We start from the raw sequence: 27,659 nt of genomic DNA, 5'->3' as shown, positions 1-27,659 counted from the left end.
ACATATATGTGAGTGCATGTGGAGGCCAGAAGTCGACCCCGGGTGTCTTCCTATAATATTTTCCCACTTACATTTTAAGACAGAGTCTCTCATGGAACTTGGAACTAGCAGATTTGGCTGCCTGGACAGCGAGCCCCAGGGACCCCCATCTCTGCCTCCCCGGCCCAAAGACCTGAACTTGATCCCCACAACCTCACATGAACGTGAACATAGAAGAGCGGCCCTGGAAAGTTGTGCTCTGACCTGCGTGTCTATTGTGACAGGTGCACCGTCACACCCAGTGTTTTCGCCGGCGAAGGAGATCCCAACTTAGGCTCTTTTTATGTTTGTCTTATTTTGTTTGTTTGGTTAATTGATTTGGTTTTTGGTTTTTCCAAGACAGTTTCTCTGTGTAGCCCTGCCTGTCCTGAAACTCACTCTGTAGAGCAGGCTGGCCTGGAACTCACAAAGATTCGCCTGCTTCTGCCTCCTGAGTGCTGGGATTAAAGGTGTGCGCCACCACCGCCCAGTTGAGGCTCTTACGCTTGTGTGGCGAGCACTTTACCTACAAAGTCATCGCCCTGCCCACAGCTGGATTTTCCATCCCAAAGAATTGCTGTTGGTAGAGAGAGGTGAGGTTGAAGACACAGTGGAGGACCCGGGTAGGTGGCTTCTAGGGACCTCAGCCCTGGAAAGCAGTGTCACCTCTGTAAGATCCAGGTTCAGGCAGAAATGGTCATTTTCTCTCTTTTTTTCCATGACTTCTTATTTTTTAAATTATTTCTTGCATCCCTTTATCTTTCTATATAAAAACCATTGCTGCAAAGCAGAAGTTAAACAGAATGGACCCTCTCTATCCCATCACTCCCTGGAGTCACATGACCAAGATGATCACAAGCCTGCCTGCCTTCCCTTCTTCCTCCTTTCTGTCTTCCCATCCTTGTGTCCCTTCTTCCATGTGTGGCTTGGGTGTGAGCACATGTGTCCACATATGTGTGGGCTAACACATGTACTGTGCACACGCCTGTGCGTGCGTGTGCATGGAGGCCAGAGGCTGACATTAGATAGTTCTCTCAGTCACTCTCCACTTTAATTTACTGAGACACAGTCTCTTCTAGAAACTAGAACTCACTGATTTGAGCTAGTCTGACTACCAACTTGCCCCAGGGATTCCCTGTCTCTGCCTCCAGAGTGCTGAGCTTGGAGGCGGCCATCACATTTGCATGGGTTCTGGGGATCTGAACTCTGATCCTTCCTGACGAGCTTCACAAGCGTCTTCTTCAGAGCGCGTTCTGAGCGTGCTGGGTGTATCCAGTTGGCTCTCCATTTCATGTATTTTTGCTAACCTTTTGCCTTTCCTGCTCAGTAAAATGCCGAGGACCATTGCCCATGTCAGTGCACACAAATTAACCTGTATTGGCAGACACAACTGTCTAGGGAATGGGCAAGCCTTGATTTATTAACCATCTCCATGCCAGGGCTTGACTGTCACACACACACCGTGTCAGCAGGCATCCTAGTGCATCTGTCATTGTGCACATATGCTAACTGACAGGAGCTGGAGTGTCAACACCGGGCTCTGCTGCCCCGGGGCACCTACAGAGCAGCCTGGGAGATGGAGGCCCAGCAGCTGCAGGACGTCTTTCAGGAGCCTGTGCTGCCTTGGTCAGATACTAGCTGGTCACCTTGGATCAGAGACTCGGTTCTGCCCTCTGTGAGGGGTGTCATGGTCACCATGTGCAGTCATGGAGTTGACTGGAGGAGCAGCCAGTGCTGTGGAAATGAAGACAGAGCTTTGCAGGCTTTGGGTATTGACATGACAACTGAAGCCACCAGAGGACCCATCACTGATCAAGGCTCCCGGCATTTAAGAACAGGTGAACTGGGTTCCAGCACCTCAGGGCACAGAGACCAGGAACCTGCAATGTGGAGAGAGACAGGCTGAGTTTCCAAAAGAAATGGATGGTTCGTGGGGCTGGTGGAAAGGCCCAGAAGGTAGAGGCACTTGCCGTGCAAGCCTGAAGCTGCCAGTTCAATCCACAGAACCCAATACAAAGGTGGACGGAGCGAACTGCTGCACAGAGTGGTCCTCTGACCACCACATGGTGCGCTCCCCGCCCCCCCCCCCGTCACATTTATAATGAAAGAAAGTAAACCAGCCAAAAGTAGTCAGTGGCTGAGAAGGGATGTCACGAGCTTTGTGTCCAGCCCCGTGTCCTCTGCCTGTCCCACAGCAGTTGCTTACCAAGCTCTGGCCAGTTGCCTCTGAGTGGCCCCCAGGGAGGCCCCTGGGAAAGCGAAGGCTGCTTTCGTTTGGGTGGTAGTTTGTGGCAAGCAGAGAGACTGAAGCCAGGTCCTTGGGCAAGGAAGTGCAGGTAGGGACACAGTGTCCATGGGCTTGGAAAGTTTTGTTAATGTGGTGGCTGGGACAGGTAAGGGAGGGAGAGACACCAGGAAGTACTATAATGTCCAGGGCTTGGGACAGAGACTTTTTCCTGAGACCATTGGAGGTCCCTGAGATCTGCAGAGACTTTGGAATAGGGTCCCTCTGGGGTGTGATAGCAACTGAAGCGGAACGGAGGGGATATTAAAGTCACCCTCTGAGTCTGTGTTGCGCTTTTAGCACCATTGTGACTCCCAGAAATAGGGAAACTGAGGCCCTGGATGAATGCCAGGGGCCCAGGCCTCAAAGCTAAATAGAGGCAGGATTGGAGTGTACATTTTCCAGACTCCAGGGAGGCTACCACCTCATCCTGCGGCCCCCCACTTTTATATGCCCCCCATGCGCCCCTAGTGGTCCTCAACCAGGATGGCAGGGATAAGAAAGTCATTGGGAAGCAGTTTCCGCTGCCCAGCTCTGAGAAAATGCCCTGCACAGCCCTCCTTGTGGAGCCATTCCGGAGGCTTTATAAACAAGAGGTCCAGCAACCTCGTGGGCCATTAATAGACTCAAAGACTGCAGCAGCCTGGGGTCATCCCCGGGCATGCCTGTCCCAGGGTGTGAGCAGAGAGGGGGGATGAGGACAGGAAGGTGTGGCTCGTGAAGCTGGGCAGGTGCAGGGCATGCCAGAAAACCAGCCCCACGGAAGCCCAGGGGGCAGAGGTGGGCATCAGAGGGCCCTCCATGGTGTCTATGAGCAGAGCAGAAGTGGAGAGGGCTGAAGGAGGGCCCAGCAGACTCAGAGCAGAGCAGACCCTTGACTTACTGCTGGGGGTGGGGATCAGCAGAGTCAGGGGTCCTGCCTGGTCATCAGCCAACCTTGGATATGGGTGGCTCACTGCCCCAAGGCTCAACAGTAACAAGCCAGAAGCCATGTTCAAGTCAACACTGCAGCATCCGAGAATCAGTCTCTTGAGAACAGTTTCCTTCAGGTCTGTGGTGTGTGTGTGTGTTCACAGAACACATGTGATGTGCCTGCCACCTCCTGTGCAGACCAGTGTCTATTGTGTCCTTATTTTCACTGTCCCCATGTGTCTACTACCAGGGTTTTGTGTGTCCCTCTGTGTGTGCCTGTGTGTGTCTGTATATGTCTCTTGGTACAAGTAGATGGTACTCCAGTGGCTTCATGTAGGTGTGATAGGTGTGATTCTGCATGTGTAGGTGTTCGCAGTCATACAAATATTAGGCCATGTGACTCCGGAGTAGGGTCAGGGTTACTTATTTCTACAGCAGGGCAGAAAGGGAGCCATTATACCTAAAGGCTTTCTGTGACCAGCAGTTTGCTTCTCTGTCCCTGACCTGCAAGTGACCCCGAAGTGATCCAAACCACAACCGGACATAGGCCTTAGTGGCCATGGCTACGGTGAGGGAAGAGGTGAGAACCAAGAAGCCTTCAGGGGAGGATGAGGACAAGCTGGACAGAGATTGGTGACAGCTTGGGACAAGTCCTGCCTAAGTGAAGGTCAGACCCCAGATCTGCCTTGTAGTCTGATCTGGAAGCTTTCCTGGCCAGACAGGTCCTAACCCACGTTAGAACTACCTTAGCAAGCTATGGAGACTCACATCTGTAATCTCAGCTCTTTGAATACAGAGTGAGACCCTGTCAGTAGATAAATAAACAAAACAACAAAATTCAAAGTATCTCTAAGCCACACCTGACTCTGGGCTGCAAACCTATCCCTGCAGCCTCCCATGGGTCCAGGCAGCTGATATCCCCATACGTGGGGACACACATGTATACATGTGTATACAGACATTGTGTATGAATGTGTGAACATGCTTGGAGCTATGCCTGTCACTGACTGAACACATGTGCAGCTCTTGGTTCAATGGCCTGTGTCAGTGTGTGTAGGTCCATGTGCACAGCATGTGTGCACAGGGTGGGGCACACTCAGATTTGCAGGCATGTGTAGATATAGACGCAGCCGGCTAAACATCAGTCATATACCACGAACAGAACAGCTGCAGACAGGTACAGGTATGAGTCCAGTATGCGTGCACATGTGACATTGACAGGCATATGCATGCACAGGAGGGGACATGGAGACCACATACATGTACACTCATAGTACTGGTGTTCCCCAGTACAGTATAGGCCTTAGGAAAGCTCCCATGGTATGGGAAGGGGTGCAAGCAAGAGAAATCAGCTGTGGCATGCACCAGCTCACCTCCCTAAGCCGAGTGGTTGCCACACATGTGTGGTTGCACACACACACACACGGAACACCTAAGAAGGCAGAGTGGGAGCCAGGCCAGCCTCTGGGCATAGCCCCCCTATCATCCTTCTGCAGGAATTCGATCCCACCCCAGCAAACTACCTCTGCCTGAGCACCACGACAGAGCTTTGAGCTGGGGGAGGGGCCACTCGGAAGTTGGCCATAAATTTCTCGAGATGCTTTAATTTTTTAAAAGCCCCATGTAGATGCTTTGCATTTCGAAAACCCACAAATATCGACTAAATGAGGTGTGCCAGCAGAAGGCCTGGCCGGGGCTACAGCTCTCCCTGCCCGCCCAGCAGCTGGGCCCAAGCTCAGCTGGGGCCCCTGGCCTGACCAGCCCAGGGCCGAGGGGCCCATCTTTGTTCTGAGTAGGGCTCAGACTGCTGAGTGCCTGGGTAAATAGTCGCCACAGTAATCACAGAATGATTCCAACTAATTAAATCCCGCGCCAAGAACCCACTCCAGCCAGTATCCCGTGAGGCCACGAAAACACAGACACCCCAGACGGGCTTTGCTCAGGGTAGGGCCTGCTGCTCTAATCCTGTATCTTTTGAAAGATAGGCACATCCTGGGATGAGGGGTCAGAAGGCCTGCCCTGTGCGGAGCAGTGGAATTTTTCAATAACCAGCTGCTGGGTCACCAGGCACACAAAGGCTGTGTAATATCCTGTGAGCTTACTCTGGTAGAAGAGCCAGCTCCCTCCAGGCCCAGGGCAGCCACCCCCTACCGCCCAGGCCCCCAGCGGCCAGTGACAGGCCACTGGGCTAGGCCTCCCCTCCCCACCTTCAGAAGGGCAGGAGAACTAAGGTCAGCTGTCTGGCTACCCCCCACTCCTGAACTGAGGCTTCCAAGAAGATTCATCCTCCTTATTAAAACCCAGCGCTGATGCTTCCAAGGCCCCAGCTGTGGCTACAGCAGGCTTGCCTGGGGCAGGACTGGTGGGACCGGACCCCTCACAAGGGCAGTGCGTGGCCCTCACACAGGGAGGCCACTCAGTGCAGGACAGTTCCCAGGAGACTTGCTGACAGGGCTAGGCACTCTGGTTGTTGACCTTAAATGAGAGACTCAGTTGTACCCTCTGTGAAATGGAACATTCAGTCATTGTGACATTATGGAGTAGATTAAATTAGACAAGGGTCCGGTGGCTGTGCCCTCTGCCTCTGTCTCTTCCATAGCAACCTCCCTCACGGGCTCTTGCAGGGCAGCCAGGTTTGTGCCCCAGGGGCTCTCACACTGTAAAGGGCTGTCCACACTGGGAACCCCACAGCACATATGAGAGTGATTAGTCGCCGCAGAGATCCGGTTTATTTTATTTTATTTTATTCCCAAAGAAACAATAGTTGCCCCCTCTCTGGAGTCTGGAATGCTTTCCGCCCGAGGTCTGGGACCCCTCATTTAAATTGGCTGCGAAGGGACAGGCGCTGTGGCCATGAGAGGAGGTTGTTAGGGATGGAAAGCCAGGGGCCCAGGAATTTACAATCCGTTACTTGAGAGGTGTCCTGCCTCCCCTCACCCCACCCAGGCCTTCGCAGGCCCAGCATGTGCTCTAAAGATGCTACACTGGGTAAGGACACTGAGGAGCCATTTAGAGCCTGGCCTTAGGGAGAGGATATCTTAGGGCTGCATATGTCCCTTAGGGGAGCCCGAGCTCATGAGAGCCCTGATAAGTGAGGGCATCCTTCTCTGGGCACCTTGGTCAAGTTGGGCATCTCCCACTGCTGGCCTATGCTACATAGTGCTAGGACTTTACACATGCTTCGTGGACTTTGTCCTTCCCGCAAGATTGCACCTACCTTGCCGCCGCCGTTGCCCCGCTGCTGCTTCTGCTTCTGCTTCTGCTTCTTCTTCTTCTTCTTCTTCTTCTTCTTCTTCTTCTTCTTCTTCTTCTTCTTCTTCTTCTTCTTCTTCTTCTTCTTCTTCCTCTTCCTCTTCCTCTTCCTCTTCCTCTTCCTCTTCCTCTTCCTCCTCCTCTTCTTCTTTCCTTTCTTTCTATCTTTCTTTTTTTCTTTCTCACCGTGTGTGCAAGTGCCTGTGTATACCTATGGATGCCAAAAGAGGGCATTAGATAGTCTGACGCTGGAATTTCAGGCAATTGTGAGCCGCCTAACACAGGTGTCAGGAACCAAATTCTAGTCCTCTGCAAGGCCACCAAGCACTCTTAACCACTAAACGACTCTCCAGCCCCTATCTTGCTGCTTATGTGGGGCCTCTGCTTTAGCTGTGGGGCTTGACACAGGTGTGGTGCCTCTATGAGCCTTGATTTTCTTTCTGCCAAATAGAGAGAAGCCTTCTGCCATTGAGGGAGGAATAAACCCAGGCTCTGGGTAGGAGGTGCAAGTTGAGCTGAGCAGGTGTAGAGCCAAGGTATACCAGGAGTCTTAACACTGCAGGAAGCGTGCTTTCCCCAGGGGAAGTGCATTGGGGAAAACTTGCAGAGTACATGGGGAGCCGACAGAGGGAGAGGGCATGCTGATGGCTGGACTTGGGCACCTGATGCACCAGACCTGGGGACCAGCAGAGAGGTGGGAGGCAGCTCACCACTGAGGGTCAGACCTGGGAACTCTGTATGAAGCATACTGGTGATGGACAGGTATAGTGGAAGGGAACTTCCTGGGCCACTCAACTGGAGTGAATGCCATTGCCTTTGGAACCTCAACAGGAGCTGGTCAGCGAGCCATGAAGGAGCACGAAGGGGTCTGGCAAGCCCCCAGGGTGTCTGAGATGGTTCCCCCGGCGGCGCCCATGCTCCAGGTGTCAGTCTCTGCTCTGAGAGCAGTTTAATGCTGCTTCTCTGCTCATGGTGAGTGACAGTGTTGGGCTGGACCAATCAGCCTAGCACTTGTGGCCAGAGAGCCCCAGTTCAGAACATTAGCATTATGAACTGTCGAACCTCTGGCACAAACCCAAGGGAGACTGCATGGAAATGCCTGTGTGTGTGTGTGTGTGTGTGTGTGTGTGTGTGGTAGGGGTAGGGGTAGGAGCTGAGTAAACAGCACTGCCCTGTCCCCTCTGCGACTGTGGCCAGGTACACAGGCCTGTTTGGACAGCTGCCGTGTCTGTCTGTCTGTTTGGGAGATGTTAGCTGATAGATGGGGGCGGGCTGGCTGTTAACCCCTAGCTGCCTACCAGGGCTCCTTGCTTCCTGCCTCTGTCCAGGGGCCAAGGCAGCCGGTGGGTGGCCCTGACTGCCCCCACCCCAACTAAGAGTGTGGGGGGGGGGGTCTCCAGGGTGCTGACAGCCTATCCTAGTTCAATCCCAAGCCTGAGACAGAGAAACATTAGTGATCAGGGCCAAGTGCTTCTCTTTCTATCTGAGCTCCCCTCTTGCCCCGCACTCCCTGGGGATAGTTCTGTGTGAAAGACACACAGCCACTGCCGGGCTCCCTCAGCTCGACCTGGGGTAGGATAGAGAGAATGTGAAACGGGGTCAGAGCCCCTGAGAAATTGATCCAGACAAGGACAGAACTTGGAACACTGTTGGAGAGTAGGCTTACCAGCATCTCCTCCTGGGTGTCTGTGGAGTCTACACTATGGGAGGAGCCTGCCCTGAGATGGCAGAGAGCCTGCTTCCACCATCCCGCGTCCCATCCCAGTGTTGGCGGGGTCGGGACACCCTCCTTCCAGCCCCAAGCCCAGTGCATTTCCCTCCTTCCCTCGCTCTCTGCCAAAGCTCTGTCCCAAACCACCGTCTCCCACTTTCTATCCCAAACCACCGGCTCCGGCTCCCACTTCCTCACCCCCAGCCAGACGCTGCTCAGCCTCCTGTGGGACTCCAGCAGCAATTCTTCAAGGGCTCCAGCTAGGAGCCAAAGTGATCTTTTGAAAATGTAAATCTCTCAAGCCACTCCCCATTTAGAGCCCTTCAATGGCTTCCTATGGTTCTCGAGAGCAAGACAAAATCCTTCAGATGGTCCGCAAGCCCTCTGCGGGATGCAGGTTAGGTAAATCCCAGTTTGAGCCTACTGTGAAGGACCTGGCAGCGGGAAGTCGGTGCTTTAGGAAATTGTGTGTGTGTGTGTGTGTGTGTGTGTGTGAGAGAGAGAGAGAGAGAGAGAGAGAGAGAGAGAGAGAGAGAGAACCAGTCTTCTTTACAAAAGACGAAGCTTATGGTGGGGGGGGGGTGCATGGATCCCCACACCCATATGTTACCTATCTTATTCTCAGGAAGCAGACCCCAGCCAAGGCACAGGCTGCCTCTGGGAAGGGTACCTGGAGACTAGGGATACGGTGGAGGAGGTGGCAGCCCGCTGCCTTTGACCATTTCAGTGGTAAATCATGGGAGGCATTACCCAAGCAAACATTAGTGCAATTGTTAGGGAAGTCTGTAAAACCCGCCCATTGACTGGCTCCTGCTCTGCCGAGTTCCTCTAGTTCTATTTGTCCCCTCCCCTTCAGCTTTTCTTTCTGGGTCATGCTGGTAGTGTCTCTGATTCTTTGTACGCACTGCAGCCTTCCCCAGATTCTTCCTTCTGAACTTCAGGGGGAGGGGGTGGTGTCTCTGACCGCCTCTCCCCGGAGGGACTGGACTTGGAACTGTGGTGCCTGTCTTTGAATTTGCCTGTCCCACTTCTTGGTGGGCCACCCATCTGGGCAGAGCCCACTTCTGCATCTTCTTACACAGCTGTTCCCAGGTGTGCAGGAGCCCCAACCTCGTGCCCGCACACAGTGCGGAATGGGGGGGGGGGGAGGAGGCCTGGGAATTCCATTCCACAGGCGTTCGGAGGCGCCCACAAGGACTTAGAAGGGTGAGAAAATTTTGCCAGACTCTTTAAATGGGAAGGTGTTCTTAGCAGAGAGCGCTGCAAGGCGCCATGCCTGGGCACTGGGTCTCCATAGCAACCAGCCTGCCAAACTCTTGTCTCCCACGCCCAAACTGTGTGCCTTGGGCAAGTTACTTCCCTACTGTGTGCCTCAGTTTGCCCCTCAACAAAATGGGGGCGTTGGCAAAGACCTCTCTGAGTTGTTAGGGAGGAATCCCGGGATCCCATTCGAAAGCGTGCGCACGTACAGCCGGTGCTAAACGCTGGGGGGACTGCTGCGGGCGCAGGGAAAGGGTTAAAGCTAGGCGCTTTTTAATTGTCAAATGACTGCGGGCGATTAGCGCTGGCAGCTTCCTCAATAATCGCTCTTCTCTGTACCTGCTGGGAGCTTAATTAAAAAACAAAGAGGCTCAATTTAAAGGCCATTACTATGCTAATGTAGCCAGGCGGGCGGTGATTAAGCGGCTCACGCGGGCAGCGGGCGGCTGGGGCGGGGCGAGGGGCGATCAGTTACCCACTAAACGGGCCAACAGTAGAGGGGGGTCCCCAGGAGTGGCCTTGCTTGAGCGGCCTTGTATACCCTGCCCTGCAGGGGCACTAGGCTTCACCTGCCACGACCACCCCCAGCCTGTAGGAGCGAGCCCCCGGCTTTTGAGAGGTCCAACCCAGGAGCCTCCAAGCCTGTAGTGTCACTCTCAACCAGCCCCCTCCTGCACCCACCTCTCAGAATCCTGGGGCTCATCTTAGGGACTTCTTCTACTCACCAAGTATAATTACGCCCCCCCCAAAGTCACCCCAAGGGCAACTCCTAGGCTCCCATTTCTCCAACTCCCCTCTCGGTCCTGTTCTTCCCCAACCACCTTCCCGACTCCTAAAAAAGTGTGGTGCTCCCTGCCTCAGGCATCCTATGGCTGGCCCAGACTCACTGAGGAGGGGACCCTACTTTTCCAAAGATTATCCCGTGATCTGTTTGTTTATTTGTTTGCTTTGGTAGGTTTTTTGTTGTTTTTGGTTGGTTGGTTATTTTTTATTTGCTTGTTTGCTTTTGTTTGTTTCTCTGTGTAGCCCTGACTGTGTAGACCAGGCTGGCCTGGAACTCAGGGATCCGCCTGCCTCTGCCTCCCTGAATGCTAGGATTAAAGGCATGCGCCACCTCCGGCCACAGATCCTGAGATCGGTGAACTCTGGGTTGGGGCAGGTTTCAACAGTGCCGGGTTTGGCAGGACCTTATGTATGCTTCACAAAATGAGTTCAGATCAGAGAGGACCAGAAATGTGTACGGCAGCTGGAGGTTTGGACTGAGAGCTTGTGCCCATGACTATATCAAGGGGCACATGGGGCAGAGTATCCGTACTCAACACTATGTCTTAAGGCTCTTGGGCGAAACTCAGACGCATTCAGTAAGGGACCAGACTCTGAGACACAAGTCACAAGTCACAGGGATCAGAGAAGGAGGTGCTGTCTGAGTCCCTGAAGGACAAGAAGGAGTACATAGACTCTGGGGACACCTTAAAGTCTGTCTTGACCCTGTGTTTTGGTCCCTGGGTAGTCTTGTTTTCATTGGCTGCTTGGTAAGATTTGTGAAAACAAACTGAAGTGATTGAGTTGGCAGGATTGAGAGACACCCTCCTGCTCCTAGCGGAGATTTACCTCGGTAAATAAAACGTCAGCATATGAAGCCCAACTGCTGGCGGAGGCTGAGCAGGTGTAATGTGTGGTCACTGGCCATCAGCAAGACTCGAGGTGGACACAAACCCCACAGCAGAGCAAGCGCTCTTAAAAAAAATTCTGTGAAAAAAAAATCATTTATCTCAATAAAAATAGTTTTAGTAAAATAAAAAAATGAAAGGGAAAAAGTTGTAAATTATTTAACTATACTAGAAAGAAAATTGATCAAAAAATTAAATTGCCTTAATGGAGTTTCTTCTTGAACATACTAGCTCAAAGGCAGTTTATCAGTGTTGATAGAACCCTAATTAAACCCTGCTTTGGTTTATGTACAAAGAAGCCAAAATCTTTGGAGTTAGAATGGTAGACCACAACACCAGTTTGGTCAATGCTCTGTCCCACAGTTGTGTCCTGGATCCCTCCTGCAGTATAGGGGTTGGGACGGATGGGTAGGCTGTCTGTGGGTGAGTGGATGGCTGAGGCCATGCAGGTATGGAGGGAAGTAGGTGGGTGGGCAGTGGTATAGGTAGATGGTAGATGGATGAATGATGAGAAGAATGGACAGGGAGGTAGATGGATGGTAATAGGGGAATGTATGGGTGGGTGACTAGATGGATGGATTGGTGTGTGGGTGGATAGATGATGGGTGGGTGATCGCATGGATGGATAGATGATGGGTGGGTGATCGATGGATGGATACATGAGTGGGTGATTGACTGGCTAGTCTGATCTATGGATGGACTATTGATAAAGGGATGGTGGATGGATGGGAAGATGGATAAATGAATAGAAGAGTGGATGGATGCATCGTTGGTGCGGTGACTGATAAGTGTCTGTATGTATTGTTGGACGGGACAAAAATATGTGCTTATCTTCAGGTCTTGAGTGTTGGGCCTTTAGCCTTGTTCTCTGACATTTCATTCTTACCAACATGTTCCTAACTAATGCACTGTCTGCCTAGCCCTCCAAATGGCCTCTCTAGTCCAGCTTTTTCCAGCTGCTCCCTCCTGGGATGGCCCCTCTGCTTGTCTGTCTCTACGTGGAATTCAACCCTCAAGCCAACTCCCCACCATACACAAACATACACATTCCCTTAGTGGAACCCTATTCAGTTTTTAAAAATGTGTGTGCGTGCGTGCGTGTGTGTGTGTGTGTGTGTGTGTGCATGTGTGTGTGCGTGCGTGTGTGTGTGTGCACCTGTGGAGGTCAGAAGACATCTTCAGGGAGTTGGTTCTCTCACCTTTTTGTGAGCTTCAGGGATCGAACTCAAGTCCTCAGTCTCGTGCAGCAAGCACCTTTACTCAATACATTATCTTGTCTTTCCACCTCTGAAATATTTTTTAAGCATTTTTTTTTAGATAAGAACTCACTATCTGGAACCAATACCACTATGTAGACATTGGCTTTGAACTTGGGCGATCCTCAATTACAGATAAGGCCACCACCCCCAGCTCTGTCGAGGTCTTTGGCGTCACCAGCAAGGTTTCCTGCTGCCCAGCTCTGCCCTCCACCTAACTTTACCGTAGCCCCACAGCCCTTCCTGGGCACATGATTCTGGACCCAGCCCTTTCTGGCCGTGGAGGAACCAAGACAAAGCTGGCGGCTCCATGTCTTCGTCTCATGATACAGGCTTTCTCATCTTCCACGTGGACTGTGTGAACCACAGGTGTTCTCAGCACCTCCAGCTGAGGACAGCACCTGGACATAGACTCTGAGCTGACAGAGTGAGACAAAGTTATCACCGGGTAGACAAGAGGAAACCACAGAGAGCTTCTAGAACAGAACCCTCCCCCCTGCAAAGGGACCAGGAGAGCTGCAGCCTAATGTCTTCTCTAACGCCATTCCCCTCTTTAGTACTGAAACTGGGCGTGCCTCTGGTCAGAGGAACATGTTTGAAGGATGCTTGGGGTCTGGTGTGTAGGAAACACTTCAATAAATCATAGACTCTAAGACTTAAAGTGGAGTAGTAACAGTACCGGCTATTGGGTCCAATGACAGTGATGGTGGGGGCGGGGAAGGAGCCTGGTCAGCTCCCGGGGCAGGCAGGGATGGGCAGCAGGAGGAAAGGAAGGAGCAGTCCAGGGCCTGGCACACAGCAGGTGCAAAAGCATGGTGAGTGACAGCAACACTCTTATGGAGTTTGGAGTAACATCAAGCCATTGATTTTCTCACCTCTACCTCCCACATGATGGAATTGCAAGCATGTGCTAACTCACCTGCCTTCATCTGGGGATGGGGATCAAACCCAAGCCTGCTTCTACGCCAGGCAAACCCTCTCCCACCCAAGCTATACTATTTCTGCAGGCCTAGATCAGTACCCATATTCTTCAAACCGACAAAGCCTCAGCCTGGTGCCCTCACACACTTGGTTGCCTTAGCTGACTTTTCTGTGGTTTTTCTGCCTGGATCACCATCTTGGGAGCTGGACCACAGGGCTTCATGGGAAGGTGCTCAGATGCGGAGTAGGGGCTTGTCCACTTCCCCTCTGCCCTGGACTTTGCCTCTTCCTTGTGGCAAGAGGGCTCTTGTCTATCACCCAGGAGTGTCAGAGTAGTGCCCCACCCCAGTCCAAAATAAGTTTCACTAAAGATGGAACTTGGCACAAGCACATTCTGTAGATATACACATGTGTATATCTGTGTATGTCTGTGCTCGTGTCCATACCTGTGTGTATGTGTGTGTTCCCATCTAAGCTTCTCCAGAGCTTTCGGTGGCTGTGCTGCCCCTGGGCATATCCTATCCAGATCTGAGGCCCCATTATCTCCTCCCTTGCTATGCCTTGGCTTTCCTTTCTAATGCCTCCCCACTTGTTGAGAGGGTCAGACCCACCCTTCCTTTGGCATCCTCTCCTTAGGAAGACTTCTGGGGGAGGGGCTACTTCAGGATGCTGACCGATGCTGACCTCACCTCGCCTAGGTCACTGGGCTGATGTCCCCAAGCCTGTTTCTGTTCCTCATCCATCAGAGCAACGCAGTTGCCAGAGAAGGCCAGTTAAGATGCCAGCCCAGAGGGCCAAAAGGATGGCTTAGTGGGTTAAGGTGCTTGCCACCAAGACTGATGATCTGAGTTCAATTCCCAGAACCCACATGGTAGAAGGGGAGAACTGACACAGACAGCTGTGTATCCCCACACTAAATAAATAAGCAAACAAATATAAATGTTTAAAAAGACTTTTAAGAGCTATTCTATTAGCTCAAAGCCTTCCCAGGTCACATGATCAGCCCTGCCCCAGTTCTGCCTGCACTTGGGTCCCTTCCTTTCATTCACCTGCTCCAGCCACAGTACCCTGTGTCCTGACACCGGTGTACACCCCAACCCCAGGGTCCGCGCAGCGGGCACCCCTCTCCTAGATGTCCCAGCTGCCTCTGACTGTCCTCTCTAAAGCTGAAGCCCTCCAGACGCCTCCTTGCTCCTGTGTCATTTTGTTGTCTCCTTTGGTAAATTGTGTGTGTGACGGTCCATTTGCTCGGATAGACACCACACTATTCTAACCTATGGAATGTCCCTGCAACTGTGAGAATGGGGTCTGGGGGCCTGGGGTGGACGACTCATCTGCTCCCGGCTCCATCTTTACTTAGTGCCTGGCATGGAGAAGGTGCCAGTGTCTGTGGGATCCCAGAATGTGTGCCTGTTGGTATGATGACAATACCTAAGGCTCCAAGCTGGGCTGGTCTCAGCCTGTCTGTCGCTTGTGACCTCCAGCTCTGGCTGGGGCATCCCCACTGTGGCCCCGAGGTGGATCAAAGGGCTAAGAGAAGCCTGGGGCAACCCTCATGCAGTCTGGGCAGGCGGCAGGTCACCAAGGCCCTGCCAAGCCCTGGCAGGCCAGGAGGTACCACACCCGCAGCCAGTGAGCATGGCCAGCCACGCAGCACATTCCAGTCGCCTGATTGACATGCACTCCGGGCCTGCCTGCGGCTCCTGCCGCATCAAAGCAGATGTTTGCAGCTGGTTTGAGTTGGATTCCATCAACGGGCCCCTTTTTGTCTCCAAATAAAAAACAGCTAAGTCCGGAATGATAAGGATGCACAGACTCACAGGGAGATGTCAGTAAGTCCCAGTGATGGGCTGGCTCCTGCAGTCCCTCCTACCTACCGTCCAGGGTCCTGTCCCCAGGCTCTGGGGGCCTGTCCCTCACCCCTGTACCTATAAGGCCTGTCCCTCACCCCGTACCTACGCCACAGGGTGCCACAGCACACAACTGTAAGAACCCCATACCACAGGGAGCTCTTGCTGTCTTCAGTCCCATCAGTGGAATCTGGAGATTGCCACCACCTGGGCGTGACCTAGAGAAGGGCTATCACAGCTGCTAGGTGGGCACCCTGCCTCTGTCTTTTAACAGCAAGTCAGCTGTCAGGGAGCTAGTAGGCTAGCTCTGGCATTCAGAGCCCCTGCCATACCCCAGAACCAGCTCCCTAAGCCCATGACATGTTCCCCCAGCAAGCCCCCAGCTGTCCTCCACATTTGGCCATCCCACTTTCCTGTGGTGAGCACAGCCTGGCAGATCACCTGCCACACTGTGACCATCTCTGTGGGACCAGGCAGTCTGGCTCTGTGCCAGTCATCCTAAGAGCCAGCTTCCAGAGTGTGACTGGATGAAGCAAGGAAGGTGCTGGAGTGGGCACAGACAGCCACAAGCCATTAGCACCCATTCACGTGGTCTCTGTTGGGGAGAAGAATTCAGCAGTAGAGGCCAGGCTCTCTGGGGCTTAGCTAGGAAGTATCAGCCTCAGCCACTGTGACATTCTGACAGAAGCCTTGACAGAGACAGACAGACTCTTTTAAGTTGTGTGTTTTAGATAGAACAAATCTGTGTCTTGTTACCTAATGATGTTCTTAGAGCCTCTTAAACATAATTTTCTTTCTCAGCCAACCTGGCTGCCATCACATTTTCCACATTTCCAAAGTTGTTCATCAGTTCAACAAAACACCAATAACCTCAATGCTGGACCTAGAAAGGAGTTAGACCCAGGGTCCATTCCTAGCTCAGAGGGGACATTGGATACACAGAGAATGGTTGAGACTATGTATCAGGGAAGCCAGTTCCTAGCTCAGAGGGGACATTGGACACACAGAGAATGGCTGAGACTATGTATCAGGGAAGCCTTCACAGAGAGGGGATGCGCAAAGGGGGGAGAGAGAAGGCAGACCTTGGAAGCAGATGGGAGTTATTGTGTTGGGGGCGAGGCAGGGGCAGATTGGAAAACATGGCAGCTAGAGGCTGGTGGCAGGCCAGGATGTGGCTTAGAGGGCCGTGATTTCATCTTGGGCTTTACCTTGAGATTATTCCATGCTCTCAAGTGTTATGAAGCAAACTCAAGTCGGATTTGACTCAGCAAAGGACTGTGTCAGCTCTCCATCATGGTCACAGAACCCCTGGGGCCATCATCTTCTAAGAAGGGAAGATTTGTTTTGGATCATGAATTTAGAGGCTTTGGTCCATGGTCATTTGACCTAGTGGCTTTGGGCCTCCAGCTGAACGGGAGCATCATGGCAGTTTCCAGGACCCCCGTATCCCTTTCAAGGCCATACCCCAGGAACTACCTGCTAATAGTGCTACAGCTAACCTCATATGAACTTTCGTGAGACATTTCCAAGCTACAGCAAGGAAGGAAAATAAGTTTTTGAGCGTCTTCAGCCTTGTTTCCTTATCAACTGAGAAGTGGCAGTGTCCACTGGGAAGATATAGTGGTTAGAAGGCCCAAGAGGCTGAGTCTCGCCACTGAAACTGCCGAGTGAGGGCTGAAGGAGGTCCCACTGAGAGTCACGAGCACACACGTGGAATAAGAGTTATCCCCAGCACCCACAAACTGTGGGGTGCCCCAGTTGGACATGCTCTACAGCGAGGAGGAAAGGGAACTTCCATTCACCAAGAATGCTAAACTAGTGCTGGACTATTTTTTAAAATTTATTTATTCTTATTTTATGTGCATTGGTGTTTTGCCATGGTTGTTATGTCTCCTGGAACTGGAGTTACAGACAGTTATGAGCTGCCTTGCGGGTGCTGGGAGTTGAACCTGGATCCTCTGGAGAGCAGTCAGTGCTCTTAACCACTGAGCCATCTCTCCAGGCCCAGCCCTGGGACCCTTGAAGACCTAATAGCAGCAATCACAGTTCTCTTTTACTTATCTAGTCAGGAGCCTTCCCACCACCCTTACCCCACCCCCACATCAGCAGCATCCATCTCTGTCCCCATTAAACACATGGGGACACTGAGGCACAAGAGTATGTACTTAACAAGGTTCCAGGGCCTGAGAGTGACAGAGTCAGGGTTCTGAGCGTGGCATGTGCCACCTGGACTCTGGGTACTGGCTGAAGACATTTCAGAGAGGCCAGTGTTGTGTGCAGCTAGAGAACTGGGTTCCATGAACCCCACAGCAGTCACTGGCTAAAAAGTTAGTCTGCCAGATTTGTGATCTACATTCAAACCCTCCACAAAATACTGTTTTTTTCAGTTTTTTTTTTTAAAGCCTCTTATGGGTTTAATAAATTGTGCTTTAGATAAACCAAACCAGTTGCTGATGGAGATGGGTCTTCATATCCTGGGACTCTTTCAAAGAGGGAAGTCCTCATAATAGAATGTTTTACACAGCGATCAGTGAAAAAATGTGCATGTAATGTTCTATTTGGTTTATATTTATTTTATTATTATTTTTAGAATGGATCTCATGTATCCCGAACTGGCCTCAAAGTCACTATATAAAGTCAGGAATGGCTTTAAACTTACTGGCCCACCTCCTGAGTGTTGAGATTACACGTGTATGTCACCTTGTCTGGCTTTATGCAACACTGGGGATCAAACCCAGCTTCGTGCATGTTCAGCAAACATGCTGAGCTGTAGTCCCAGGCCTCAGTTTGGTTTGTAAAGAGTCCAGACCCTTCATGGAGAGGAAGAATCATGAGGTGTAAAGTGGACTGGGCCTCCAGGAAACTCATAGCCTTGGGGCAGGTGCATTAGGCCCAGGAACCAGAGACAAGGCTGTCTGGACTCACAGGGTCAGAGCAATGCTGGGTGTGATTTTGGACCTGCCCCTGCCCGCCAGGTCTGTGAGGACCTAGAGAGATCATGCAGGTGGGTGGCCACCAAGCCTGCTTGGTGCTCAGATCTGCCCTGTCTTTGAGTCAGGAGAGCAGGACCCAATGGGGCAGATGAGAGCAGGAGGTACTAGCCAGAGCCCTGGGGGTTCTGCCAGGCATGCTGGGACTTGTGCACACAGCCAGGAACCTCCTACCAGAAATCATGGTGGCCCCCATAAGCATGGACCACAAGGCCCCCTGAACATGCCCAGTGCCAAGGGCCCACAGGCACCTAATCTTCCCAGTTGCTCTGCACTTAGCTAGAACAGCCTAGCTAACACGTTTGGGGCCGGGTTGAGACAGGGTTTCTCTGTGTAGCACTGGCTGTCCTAAAACTCACTCTGCAGGTCTCTAACTTAGAGATTCGCCTATCTCTGCCTCCTGGGTGCTGGGATTAAAGGTGTGCACCACTACAGCTGCCTGGTTTGTTTTTTGTTTGTTTTCGAGGTACAGTTCCATGTAGCTCAGGCTAGCCCTGAGCTCCGCATAACCAGAGATGACCTGTGGCTTTTACATTTATTTCTGCTGGTGTGTGTACTGGGGGCGGGGGCATATGTGCTAGAGCGTGCACACAGAGGCCTGCTCTTGCTTTCCTTCCACCTTTCTGTGTTTGAGGGGTTGAACTGGGGTTCAGACTTGTGCAGCAAGTTCCACCCAGTGAGCCTTCTCACTGGCCTCAACCTTGATCCTCCTGCCCCTCCGTCCGACAGTGCTGAGATTACAAGTGTTTGCCACAAAGCCTGGTTTAACCCGGTGCCAGGGATGGAACCCAGGTCTTCATGCATGCTGGGCAAGCCCTCTTCCAGCTGAGCTACACCCCCCAGCCCAAATGTTCCTATGGAGGAGATGGAGAACTGGAGTCTCAGAGGTTCAATGTCTTGCCCAAAGTCACATAGCAAGGTAGGGATGGGGCTCGGGTATAGCGCGTGCACCTAGGACATGCAAAGCCCTGGGTTTGCACTTGAAGTTGTGGAGTTAAGGTGTGTGCCCCAGCCCCATCTGCTTGCGGTTTTAGCTCCTGCCTGCTGTACTGAGAGGCAGGCTTCAGCGTTGAGCCCCTTAAACACAAAGCAAGCTGAAGCTGGGAGAGAGGAATTTCTCATGAGCGTCCCAGTGATGACAGTGTCCTGCCTGTGCCTGGTCTGCTTTCTCCTTGACTCTCAGCGGCTTCTGGTTCCAGCCATGTGCCCATGGTGGAAGGACTGAGAGAGAGAAGGGATTTGGAGAGAGGAGGGAACCCCCATATACATACACATGCACCCGAGTGTAGCCCTCACTCTATCCCTGCATGGCAGACAAAGCCGGCCCCGTAATTGGGAGTGAGTATTTCATACGTGCCCCCCGATGTTTTATTGGGCGGAGAGATGCTTGGAGACCGAAAGGATGGCACATTCCGTTTATAAAGTGTGTGCCGTTTGTTTTATTTCCCAGGCTCTTGCAATCTAGATAACAGATGATGCCCCGAGCGGCTGTGCGGCCTGGAAACGGCTGCTGGAGCCTTTGGAGGGGTATTAATAATAGATTGTGTTGATAAGCTTGGAGAAAGTCGCAATCCACCCCCTGCTGCCAAGGCATTAGTGTGGCTGTTGAATGCGGGAGTGCCAGCTTGGTGGCATAGTCACTGAATGCAGGTCACCCCCCAGCACACACCCTGCTTGCTGCTTCTCTGCAGCCTCAAAAGATGTGTGCATTGGAGCCCACGAGATGTGCCTGGGACCTGGGCCTGCCAAGCTGGCCAGGACCTGGCTGATACCCATCTGTTCAGATCCCTGCAGCCTGTACTGGGCACCTTGGTCAGGTGCAGAGCAACTGAGGGGCCGGGAAGGAGGCCGGGGCCCTGAACAAAATTACCCAGTCTGTGCCTTCCTTTCAAAGTACAGGCTGAGCTGGCTCTAGAGGGTTCCCACTTGCCTTGAGCACCTGTTCTGACCCTCAGTCCCACACCCGGACTTTGCATATCCACACCACAAATGTACATAGAGGCCCCCTGAGAACCTGGAAAAAGCCACAACCTGCTTTGAGGTATCCCCACTCCACTAGAGTTGAACCCTCTTGAAGACCTACATGATGGCTTCCTGCTGACTCCGATACTCAATGCTGTCACATCCTCAGGATTGTCTTCTGCTGTCCCCATTTTGCAGCAGAGCAACCTCAGGCAGTAAGGAAGTTCAGAGGCAGGCAGGGGAGGCATGGGCCCTCGAATAGGGCAGCATCAGAGAAGGCTTCCCAGAGAAGGAAGCATTGGAGCTGGGTGTTGCAGGTTAAATAGGAGTCTTCCAGACAGAAGAGAGGTGGGTATGGGGGTTGCCCCCAGACTGAGTGCTCTGGCCAGTGCCAGGGAAGCAACAGAACAGGAGGAATCTCTGTCCACTGCCCCACAGCATTTTGTCGTGGGCGGTGCTGATGGCAGCCCCGGGAAGGGAGGCAGGGCTGGAGCCTGGTGTTTACGGCTGTCCCTGCTCCAGAACCGATTAGCAGAGAATTGCAGCTGTAATCTGTGCCCGTGATGGCGGGCCATAAAGAGGGATGGGACGTGCGGTGCTCCCAAGGTGGCGCCCGCAGACGTGGCCCGGGGATGCGGGGAATGAAAAATGGTTTTAATTCCCTCCCAGCAGCAATAATTTGATTCTTCATAAATTTTTCCATCAAAGTGTTGTTGAGGCTGGGTTCCCACAGAGCAGGCACGTGACAGGGTGAAGTGTGGGAGGAGTGGTCAGCAGACCAGCAGGACCCTCCAGCCCAAACCAGGCAGGGCCATGGAGACCCATCCGGGCGGGCGGGCCCTTGGATGGATGGGCCACAGAGCCCACTGGGACGATGAACGCCTGCATCAGCCCACACTGGGAGCTGTTTGTTACATCACATGCGCTCCGAGCAAGAGGAACTCCAGTCTGCTCTTCCTTTTCCTCATCCCTAAAATGGGGCCGGGTCTCTCTGGTTTCAAGGGCCATCGCAATCAGGTGACATGCATGTGTAACATGCTGAGTACAGCCACTAGCCCTGCTTCGGCAAACCATGCCCATGCTGAAATGAAGGGACGAGAGGTGGCACCAAGCCAAGGGGCAGGGACAGAACATGCCCAGTGGCTGCTGCGAGTGTACTCTGGAGACCCCATGGCTGTCCTGAGGGATTACAGCCAGGGAGCCAAGGGTGGTGAGGTGGGATGTTTTCTAGGGGCACGAGGGAGCTATGGAAGACTGGGTCAGGAAAGAATGGGCTTGGAATGCGTTCCAAAGAGCCTCCTGGGTCCTGTGTTGGGCACAGACGAGGAAAGGTGAAAGCTTTGAGGACTGGGAGCCCAGGGTGCGGAGAAGGGTCCAGACTGGAGGGCAGGGCAAAATGGGATTGTTTGACTATGGGGGTGAAGGAGGCTAGTGGTCAGGGAGTGAGGCGGACCCTGAACACTGCCCTCTAGTGTCCTTCATGACTGAGCGGGAAGACCCAGAAGCAGAGCTGACCGGTCCCCGTGGTTCAAAAGAGGAGGGTGTGTCCCCGCCCCCTCCCCTCCACCCATCTGCCTGAGTGGCAGAGGGAGATGCCCTGGGCTAGGCAGACTCTCTCAGCCCAGCCTGTGCCTCCTCCATGCCCTCCAGGCTCTTCGCGGCAAAATGCAGCGGCTGCATGGAGAAGATTGCACCTACTGAATTCGTGATGCGGGCGCTCGAGTGCGTGTACCACCTGGGCTGCTTCTGCTGCTGTGTGTGCGAGAGGCAGCTGCGCAAGGGTGATGAATTCGTGCTCAAGGAGGGCCAGCTGCTGTGCAAGGGTGACTATGAGAAGGAGAAGGATCTTCTCAGCTCCGTGAGCCCTGACGAGTCAGACTCTGGTGAGCCTGGGCTGGGACAGCTGCAGAACATGGCTCAGTGGGATGCTGGAGAGGGGCGTCTGAGCTCCACAGACCTGCACCCCCACACATGTCCAGCCAGCACTGAGGTGCCACATCCATCCCTGCATGCCACCCTAGTACTTATCTGGGTGCCAGCGCCAGGGCACACACACCTGCGTGCCTATCTGACCACGCATGTACCCAGTGCCATAGAGACACCACCCCATGTGCCCATATGTGGGGACATGTGCTCACACACCCAAGTATGCAAAGCTTCACCCTAGGCACACACACATGCATGTACATGTTTCATATCTCTGAAGCTAACCAGCACACTCAGGCTGCACATGCATGTTTATATAAACACATGCACTGTGCATGCAGACATTTGCTCTCTGGCAAGGGCTGAAGTCCAGCTGGCACCCTGTCGCTCCTGATAACTGGCCTTTCCTTTGAGGCACCCTAAACCCACAGGGATGGCTTCTGCCCATGCGGAGAGTGTCTGCCATTGCCAGGGTCCCAATGTCTGGGCCTCAGTGTGGCAGGGTCCTCATGTATCTGCTGCTGGCCATCCCTGGACAAGACACTGTGACAGCATCCCTGTGGCCACCAGCACTCCCACGGAAGGGAAGGGCACTGGGCCAGCTTACAGATGTGCTAGAAAGGATTGCAGTGCTCCGTGGGGCTCACCTCCAAAGAAGGTGGAACTAGGGAGGGAATAGGTTCCAGTGAGGGGTGTTGGAAGCTGATGGTTGTTAGGAAGTTCGGCCATGTACCTGACTCTCTAAGGCCCCAAACTCTGGAGTCATGGAAGCGGTATGTGTGTTGCTGGGTGTGCATACATGTTTTTTCATGCCACATGTGTCTTGGCACGTATGTGTTCCTGCCTGTGGGTACAGGCCTCTGTGGGCCCATGATTTTAAGTGTCTCTAAGCAGCACATATGTGGGTCTCTGTGTCAAGATGCAGGTGTGTGTAACCACCAGTGAGCACACTGTACATGTGTGCACATGCTTGAACATCGTGGTTCTAAGTCCTCCTGTGAGGATGCCTGGCCCCTGGGTCTTTGTCAGTTGTTAGTCCCTGAAAGTCTCAAGAAGGCTCCTGATACCCTTCTCTTTTCACCCTGGTCCCCAGCTGACACATGACCCTCAGAGGCCAATGGAAGGTGGGTTTCAAACATGATGAGTTGGGGAAGCCAGGGCCAGCCTGGGCCATAGTTGCAACATGCCTGTACAGGAGGCTGCTGGCCTTCAGAGACATGTAAGAGCAGATCTGCCCTTGTGTGTGAGCATCAGCATCCTGCACACACTCTAGTGTGTCTTCCTGAGGCACCTGGGTCCTGGTCCCCACAGGGGCCTGATTCACTGTCTCCCTGAGTCCATGGGCACCTGCACTTTGGACACCATAGGAAAACCTGTGGTCAGCAGTTAGACCAGGCTGAGCCCAGAAGGAGAGACTGAGGAGTATGTATTAGGGTTATGGGACGTGCAGGGAGCAGGAGATGAAGGCCCAGCAAAGACGGACAACTTTATCCTGGGGTCATTAAGTGGTGAAGGAATTTTCATCTAAAGGTTCAAAGCGCGGACTGACGGGTTGGATTGTGTATTCCACAGTGAAGAGCGAGGACGAAGATGGAGACATGAAGCCGGCAAAGGGGCAGGGCAGCCAGAGTAAGGGCAGTGGAGACGACGGGAAGGACCCGAGAAGGCCCAAAAGGCCCCGGACCATCCTCACCACGCAGCAGCGGAGAGCCTTCAAGGCTTCTTTTGAGGTCTCCTCCAAGCCCTGTCGGAAGGTGAGGAGTTCTGAAGCCCACATCTTTCTTTTGCTTATTGTGGGTCCAGCTCCTCCTCCAAGACCCACTGCTATCGCTGGGGACAGGAGTGTCCCTCCATCCCTCCACCTCCCAGCTGCCATCTACACCGACCTGACCTGTCTCCCTCTCTCTGGGTCAGGTCCGAGAGACGCTGGCAGCAGAGACAGGCCTCAGCGTGCGTGTGGTCCAGGTCTGGTTTCAGAACCAAAGAGCAAAGGTGAGAGGTCCCTGCTACTCCAGTGCTCTAGGGCACACCTGGGAATGGGGATGGGCAGGAAGAGTCCTGACAGGGTGAGGGACATAAAGGGAGTCTGGCATGCAGGCTGAGACTGAGGGGGTGCCTGGCTTGTCTCCCTGCAGATGAAGAAGCTGGCCCGGCGGCACCAGCAACAGCAGGAACAGCAGAACTCCCAGCGGCTGGGCCAAGGTGAGCCCCAGGGACATGGGGAGCAGAGGTTGCAATGGAAGGGTTGTCAGGGCGTCTACTGTGAAAGTCACTGCTGTCCTCTTGTGTTCAGCATGGCGAGGCTCTTTCCCCATATCCTACCCACCCTGGAAGATAGCTCTCATCCCTCCACACTCATCGACTCCCTCGAGGCCGGGACTGACAGGATACCTCATGAGGAAACTCTGGGGCTATCCAGGGACCTTCTGGGATCACACTACTAGCAAGGGACAAAGCTGCCTGTACACAGGGCTCCAACCTGCCCTGTTAGCAGTGACATATGCTTGCTGTTCACTCATTCTGTGAGAGCGCCTCCAGAAAATTGGGGGGCAGGTATGGGGAAGCCCGTGGTGAGTTGCCACTAGCAGTCAAGAGCCAGTCCATGGAGCAGAAGTCTTCACTCAGAAGTCTGTTTCGGACCAACGACTTGGGCCAGGGATGGCCTCCATGTCTACACGGAGACAGGGAGACTTGGACATTATAGAGGGTGGGAGGTGCAGAGAGCTCCAGAGACCACCACTGTGGTGGAGCGGACAGGGGAACAGGTGGCCCTAGGAAGATGCTAGGCACCCTCAGACAGACCCTAGCCTGGGCTTGGGGACCTACCAACAAGGTTCTAAAACCTCACATCCCTTGTTTCCCCTAGAGGCCCCTAAGGCCAGTCTTCCGCCTCCAGCCGCCAGGATCCCCGGGCTTGTTCTTGAAGAACAGCATCCTTTATTCTCCAGTGTCCCCTACTCCCTCCTAGATGCTACCCAGAATCCTCCCTGCTCTCTCTCCAGAGTCCATTTGGTTCTACCTCCCTGCCCGTGGCCCCTCTGATCCCCGCCTTTCCCTCTGTTCCGTCACCATCTGGGGAGTGGTTGCCACCCACCGATTTTTTCCCCCTTTGAGTATTGTTGACAGGGCCCCCAGGATCTCCCCCACTTCCCGTTCCCCTGAACAGATCCAGCCCCCCAACATTTCTCCACAGCACCTTCCTTGCTTCAGACAGCCCCAGAGGGAAGCCTGCTGCATCCCATCCTAAAGCAGCCTGTCCAACCATCTTTTCAGTCCCACTGGGGAGACCATCCCCTCCCCAGCCTGCCATATCCCTTCCTGGTGGTTCTTTAGGTTCTTCTGGGGTGAGGACTTTTCCCAAGAAGCCTTCCTGGGCTTGAGTTCCATCTTAGTGCCCCTGCACGGTGAACCATGGGACATGGCTACTGTCAGCATAGCCTGCCACCTCTCCAGTCCGTGCTCTTGTAGCTAGAGCAGGTAGAAGACAGAGCCATGGGAAGTCTTTCGGGGAGGGACCCAGAGAGGGAAGGTAGAAGGTGCATCTAGAATGGGAGTCACGGGGCTCCAGGGAGCCTCTGAAGGGAATTCCAGAACAGGATAGGCAGGACCAGCTGGTGACGGCATTCATTGTCCTCAGAGGTCCTGTCGAGTCGCATGGAGGGCATGATGGCCTCCTACACGCCGCTGGCACCCCCGCAGCAACAGATCGTGGCCATGGAACAGAGCCCCTACGGAAGCAGCGACCCCTTCCAGCAGGGCCTCACGCCGCCCCAAATGCCAGGTGACCACATGAACCCGTATGGTAAGCTACCCCACCCGCATCCGCCCCAGCTTGCTCTCTGTCCTTGCCTAGCCGGGCAGACAGAGTCTATGACAGACAGTTCTTGCTGCCCACAGCCGAGGGCTCACGGCCCAGGCAGTCCAACCAACATTGCCAGCACTCCTGCCCCCGATGGGAAGGGCCTAGCCCCAGCTGGCTGGCTTACCCATAACCCCTGGCCATGGAGCCTGCGGGGCTGCCAGGAACCCCCGGTGCCGTGGCCCACACCCAGGTCCTGACGTCCCTTCTGCACCCCACAGGGAACGACTCCATCTTCCACGACATCGATAGCGATACCTCCCTCACCAGCCTCAGCGACTGCTTCCTCGGTTCCTCTGACGTGGGCTCCCTGCAGGCCCGCGTGGGGAACCCCATCGACCGGCTCTATTCCATGCAGAGCTCCTACTTTGCCTCCTGAGAGCCAGCTGGGCCGCATGGACGCTTGGGCCTGGGCCTAGGGTGGGACCACAGGCCTCTGCAGCCAGCCGGCCCCCCAGCCCGCCACCCGCTCAGACTCTACAGACAGCCATACGGTGCCCTCCCCTCGGCCAGCCGGACCTGGCTCAAGTGCCCACTGGGCACAGCCAGACAGGCAGATGGGTGCAGCCTGGGCAGGGACTCTGTCCTGCCCACGGAGACCTTGTGACCCCTGGGGACCCAGAGCTCTTGGACAGCCACTCGCCTCCCAGCCCTTTGACTCCATCACCTCCTTTCCCCGCCTCTTTTTTTTGGGAAACTTATATTTGTTCTAGTTTTTTTTTTTTTTTTTTTTTTTTTTTTTTTTTTTACATTCTGTTTCCAGCCAACCTCTATTGTCCCTACAAGGCCAGCTCTGGGACAGTGCCCTGGTACCCGAGAAACAGTTATACGGGTGTCCTGCGCAGGTGACCATTTGCGCTTCTGGTCAGCGCAGGGGATGGTTTCTGGGTCCTAGGAGGCCCAGGGTCACTGTCCCCAGCCCTAGGCTGGGGCAGAGGAGAGGAGGAACCAAGCAGGGGCAACAGGCTCTTTGGCCCTGTTGAACTAGGAGTCACAAACAAGCAGACTGATGTGGACAGAGCCCAGAGGGACCCAAAGGGACAGAGATGCACATGTCCAGGCACACACATCTGTAGGCACATGCGTATACACCTGGGTGTGCGCACACACGCGTGTAGAAGAGGTGACTCCCACTCTACAATCTGGGGGCAGTAAGGTCAGTGGACAGGGCCGCCTCTGAGAGCAACTGGAGAGAAAGAAGGAGGAGGCTTTGGGTGTGAGCAGGTGAGCCTGGTGCAGCCCAGGCTCTGTATGGATCAGGACTTCCAGGATAGAAGGGCATCACAGAGTCCCAGGCCAGAGATGGACCCCACAGAACCAGGCGGAATCAGGCCGCAGCAGAGGATTCAGATGCCAAGGACCTCAAGAGTCTAACCCGCATTGACCCTTCGCCCTTGTTCTTTGACGGGACTAGCTGCCCTTCTGTGGCCCCTCCTGACCCTTAGTCTCCTCTTCTTAGCTGAGGCTGGATGCTGGCAGGGCTCCTGCCTCCTGTGCAGATGTGGGACTGTGTGACCAAGCTTCCCTCCTGACGTTAGCCAGCTCACACCGCTCCTGCACCTCTGCTAAGATCTGAGATCCAGCAGGTGGTTTAGGTCTACTTTGGAAGTCCACCCTTGCTCTGTGATGAGTCTTTGGGCCTCACACAGGCACTGACAAGCCACAATACCGCTGTGAGACTGATTGCTTAGAGCCCATGGACTGTACCCAGTTGCCTTTCCTTCCATTGGCTCAGCAAGCTTGGGGCGTTACTCTGAGCTGGGTGAGAGGTCAGCCCTGAGGGGCTCC

The 27,659-nt window shown here is 53.7% G+C and overlaps 1 protein-coding gene across 2 annotated transcripts in view; it reads left to right on the top strand.

Moving 5' to 3' along the window:
• The window catches only part of Lmx1b (LIM homeobox transcription factor 1 beta), a 73,861-nt gene extending 47,611 nt beyond the window's left edge, over positions 1-26,250 (top strand). Inside the window, exons 3-8 of one of the 2 annotated variants that reach the window (XM_057755660.1) lie at positions 21,737-21,969; positions 23,585-23,766; positions 23,927-24,004; positions 24,148-24,214; positions 25,650-25,793; positions 26,093-26,250. In XM_057755660.1, coding sequence (XP_057611643.1) covers positions 21,737-21,969; positions 23,585-23,766; positions 23,927-24,004; positions 24,148-24,214; positions 25,650-25,793; positions 26,093-26,250 — 862 coding nt within the window. Of the gene's footprint in view, positions 1-21,736; positions 21,970-23,584; positions 23,767-23,926; positions 24,005-24,147; positions 24,215-25,649; positions 25,815-26,092 lie in introns of both variants that reach the window. The other variant, XM_057755659.1, reaches the window with a different exon arrangement.
• The last annotated feature ends 1,409 nt before the right edge of the window (positions 26,251-27,659 follow it).

Source organism: Chionomys nivalis, chromosome 22, assembly GCF_950005125.1.
Source record: "Chionomys nivalis chromosome 22, mChiNiv1.1, whole genome shotgun sequence".
Taxonomy (NCBI): domain Eukaryota; kingdom Metazoa; phylum Chordata; class Mammalia; order Rodentia; family Cricetidae; genus Chionomys; species Chionomys nivalis.
This window is presented reverse-complemented; position numbering and strand designations above follow the sequence as displayed.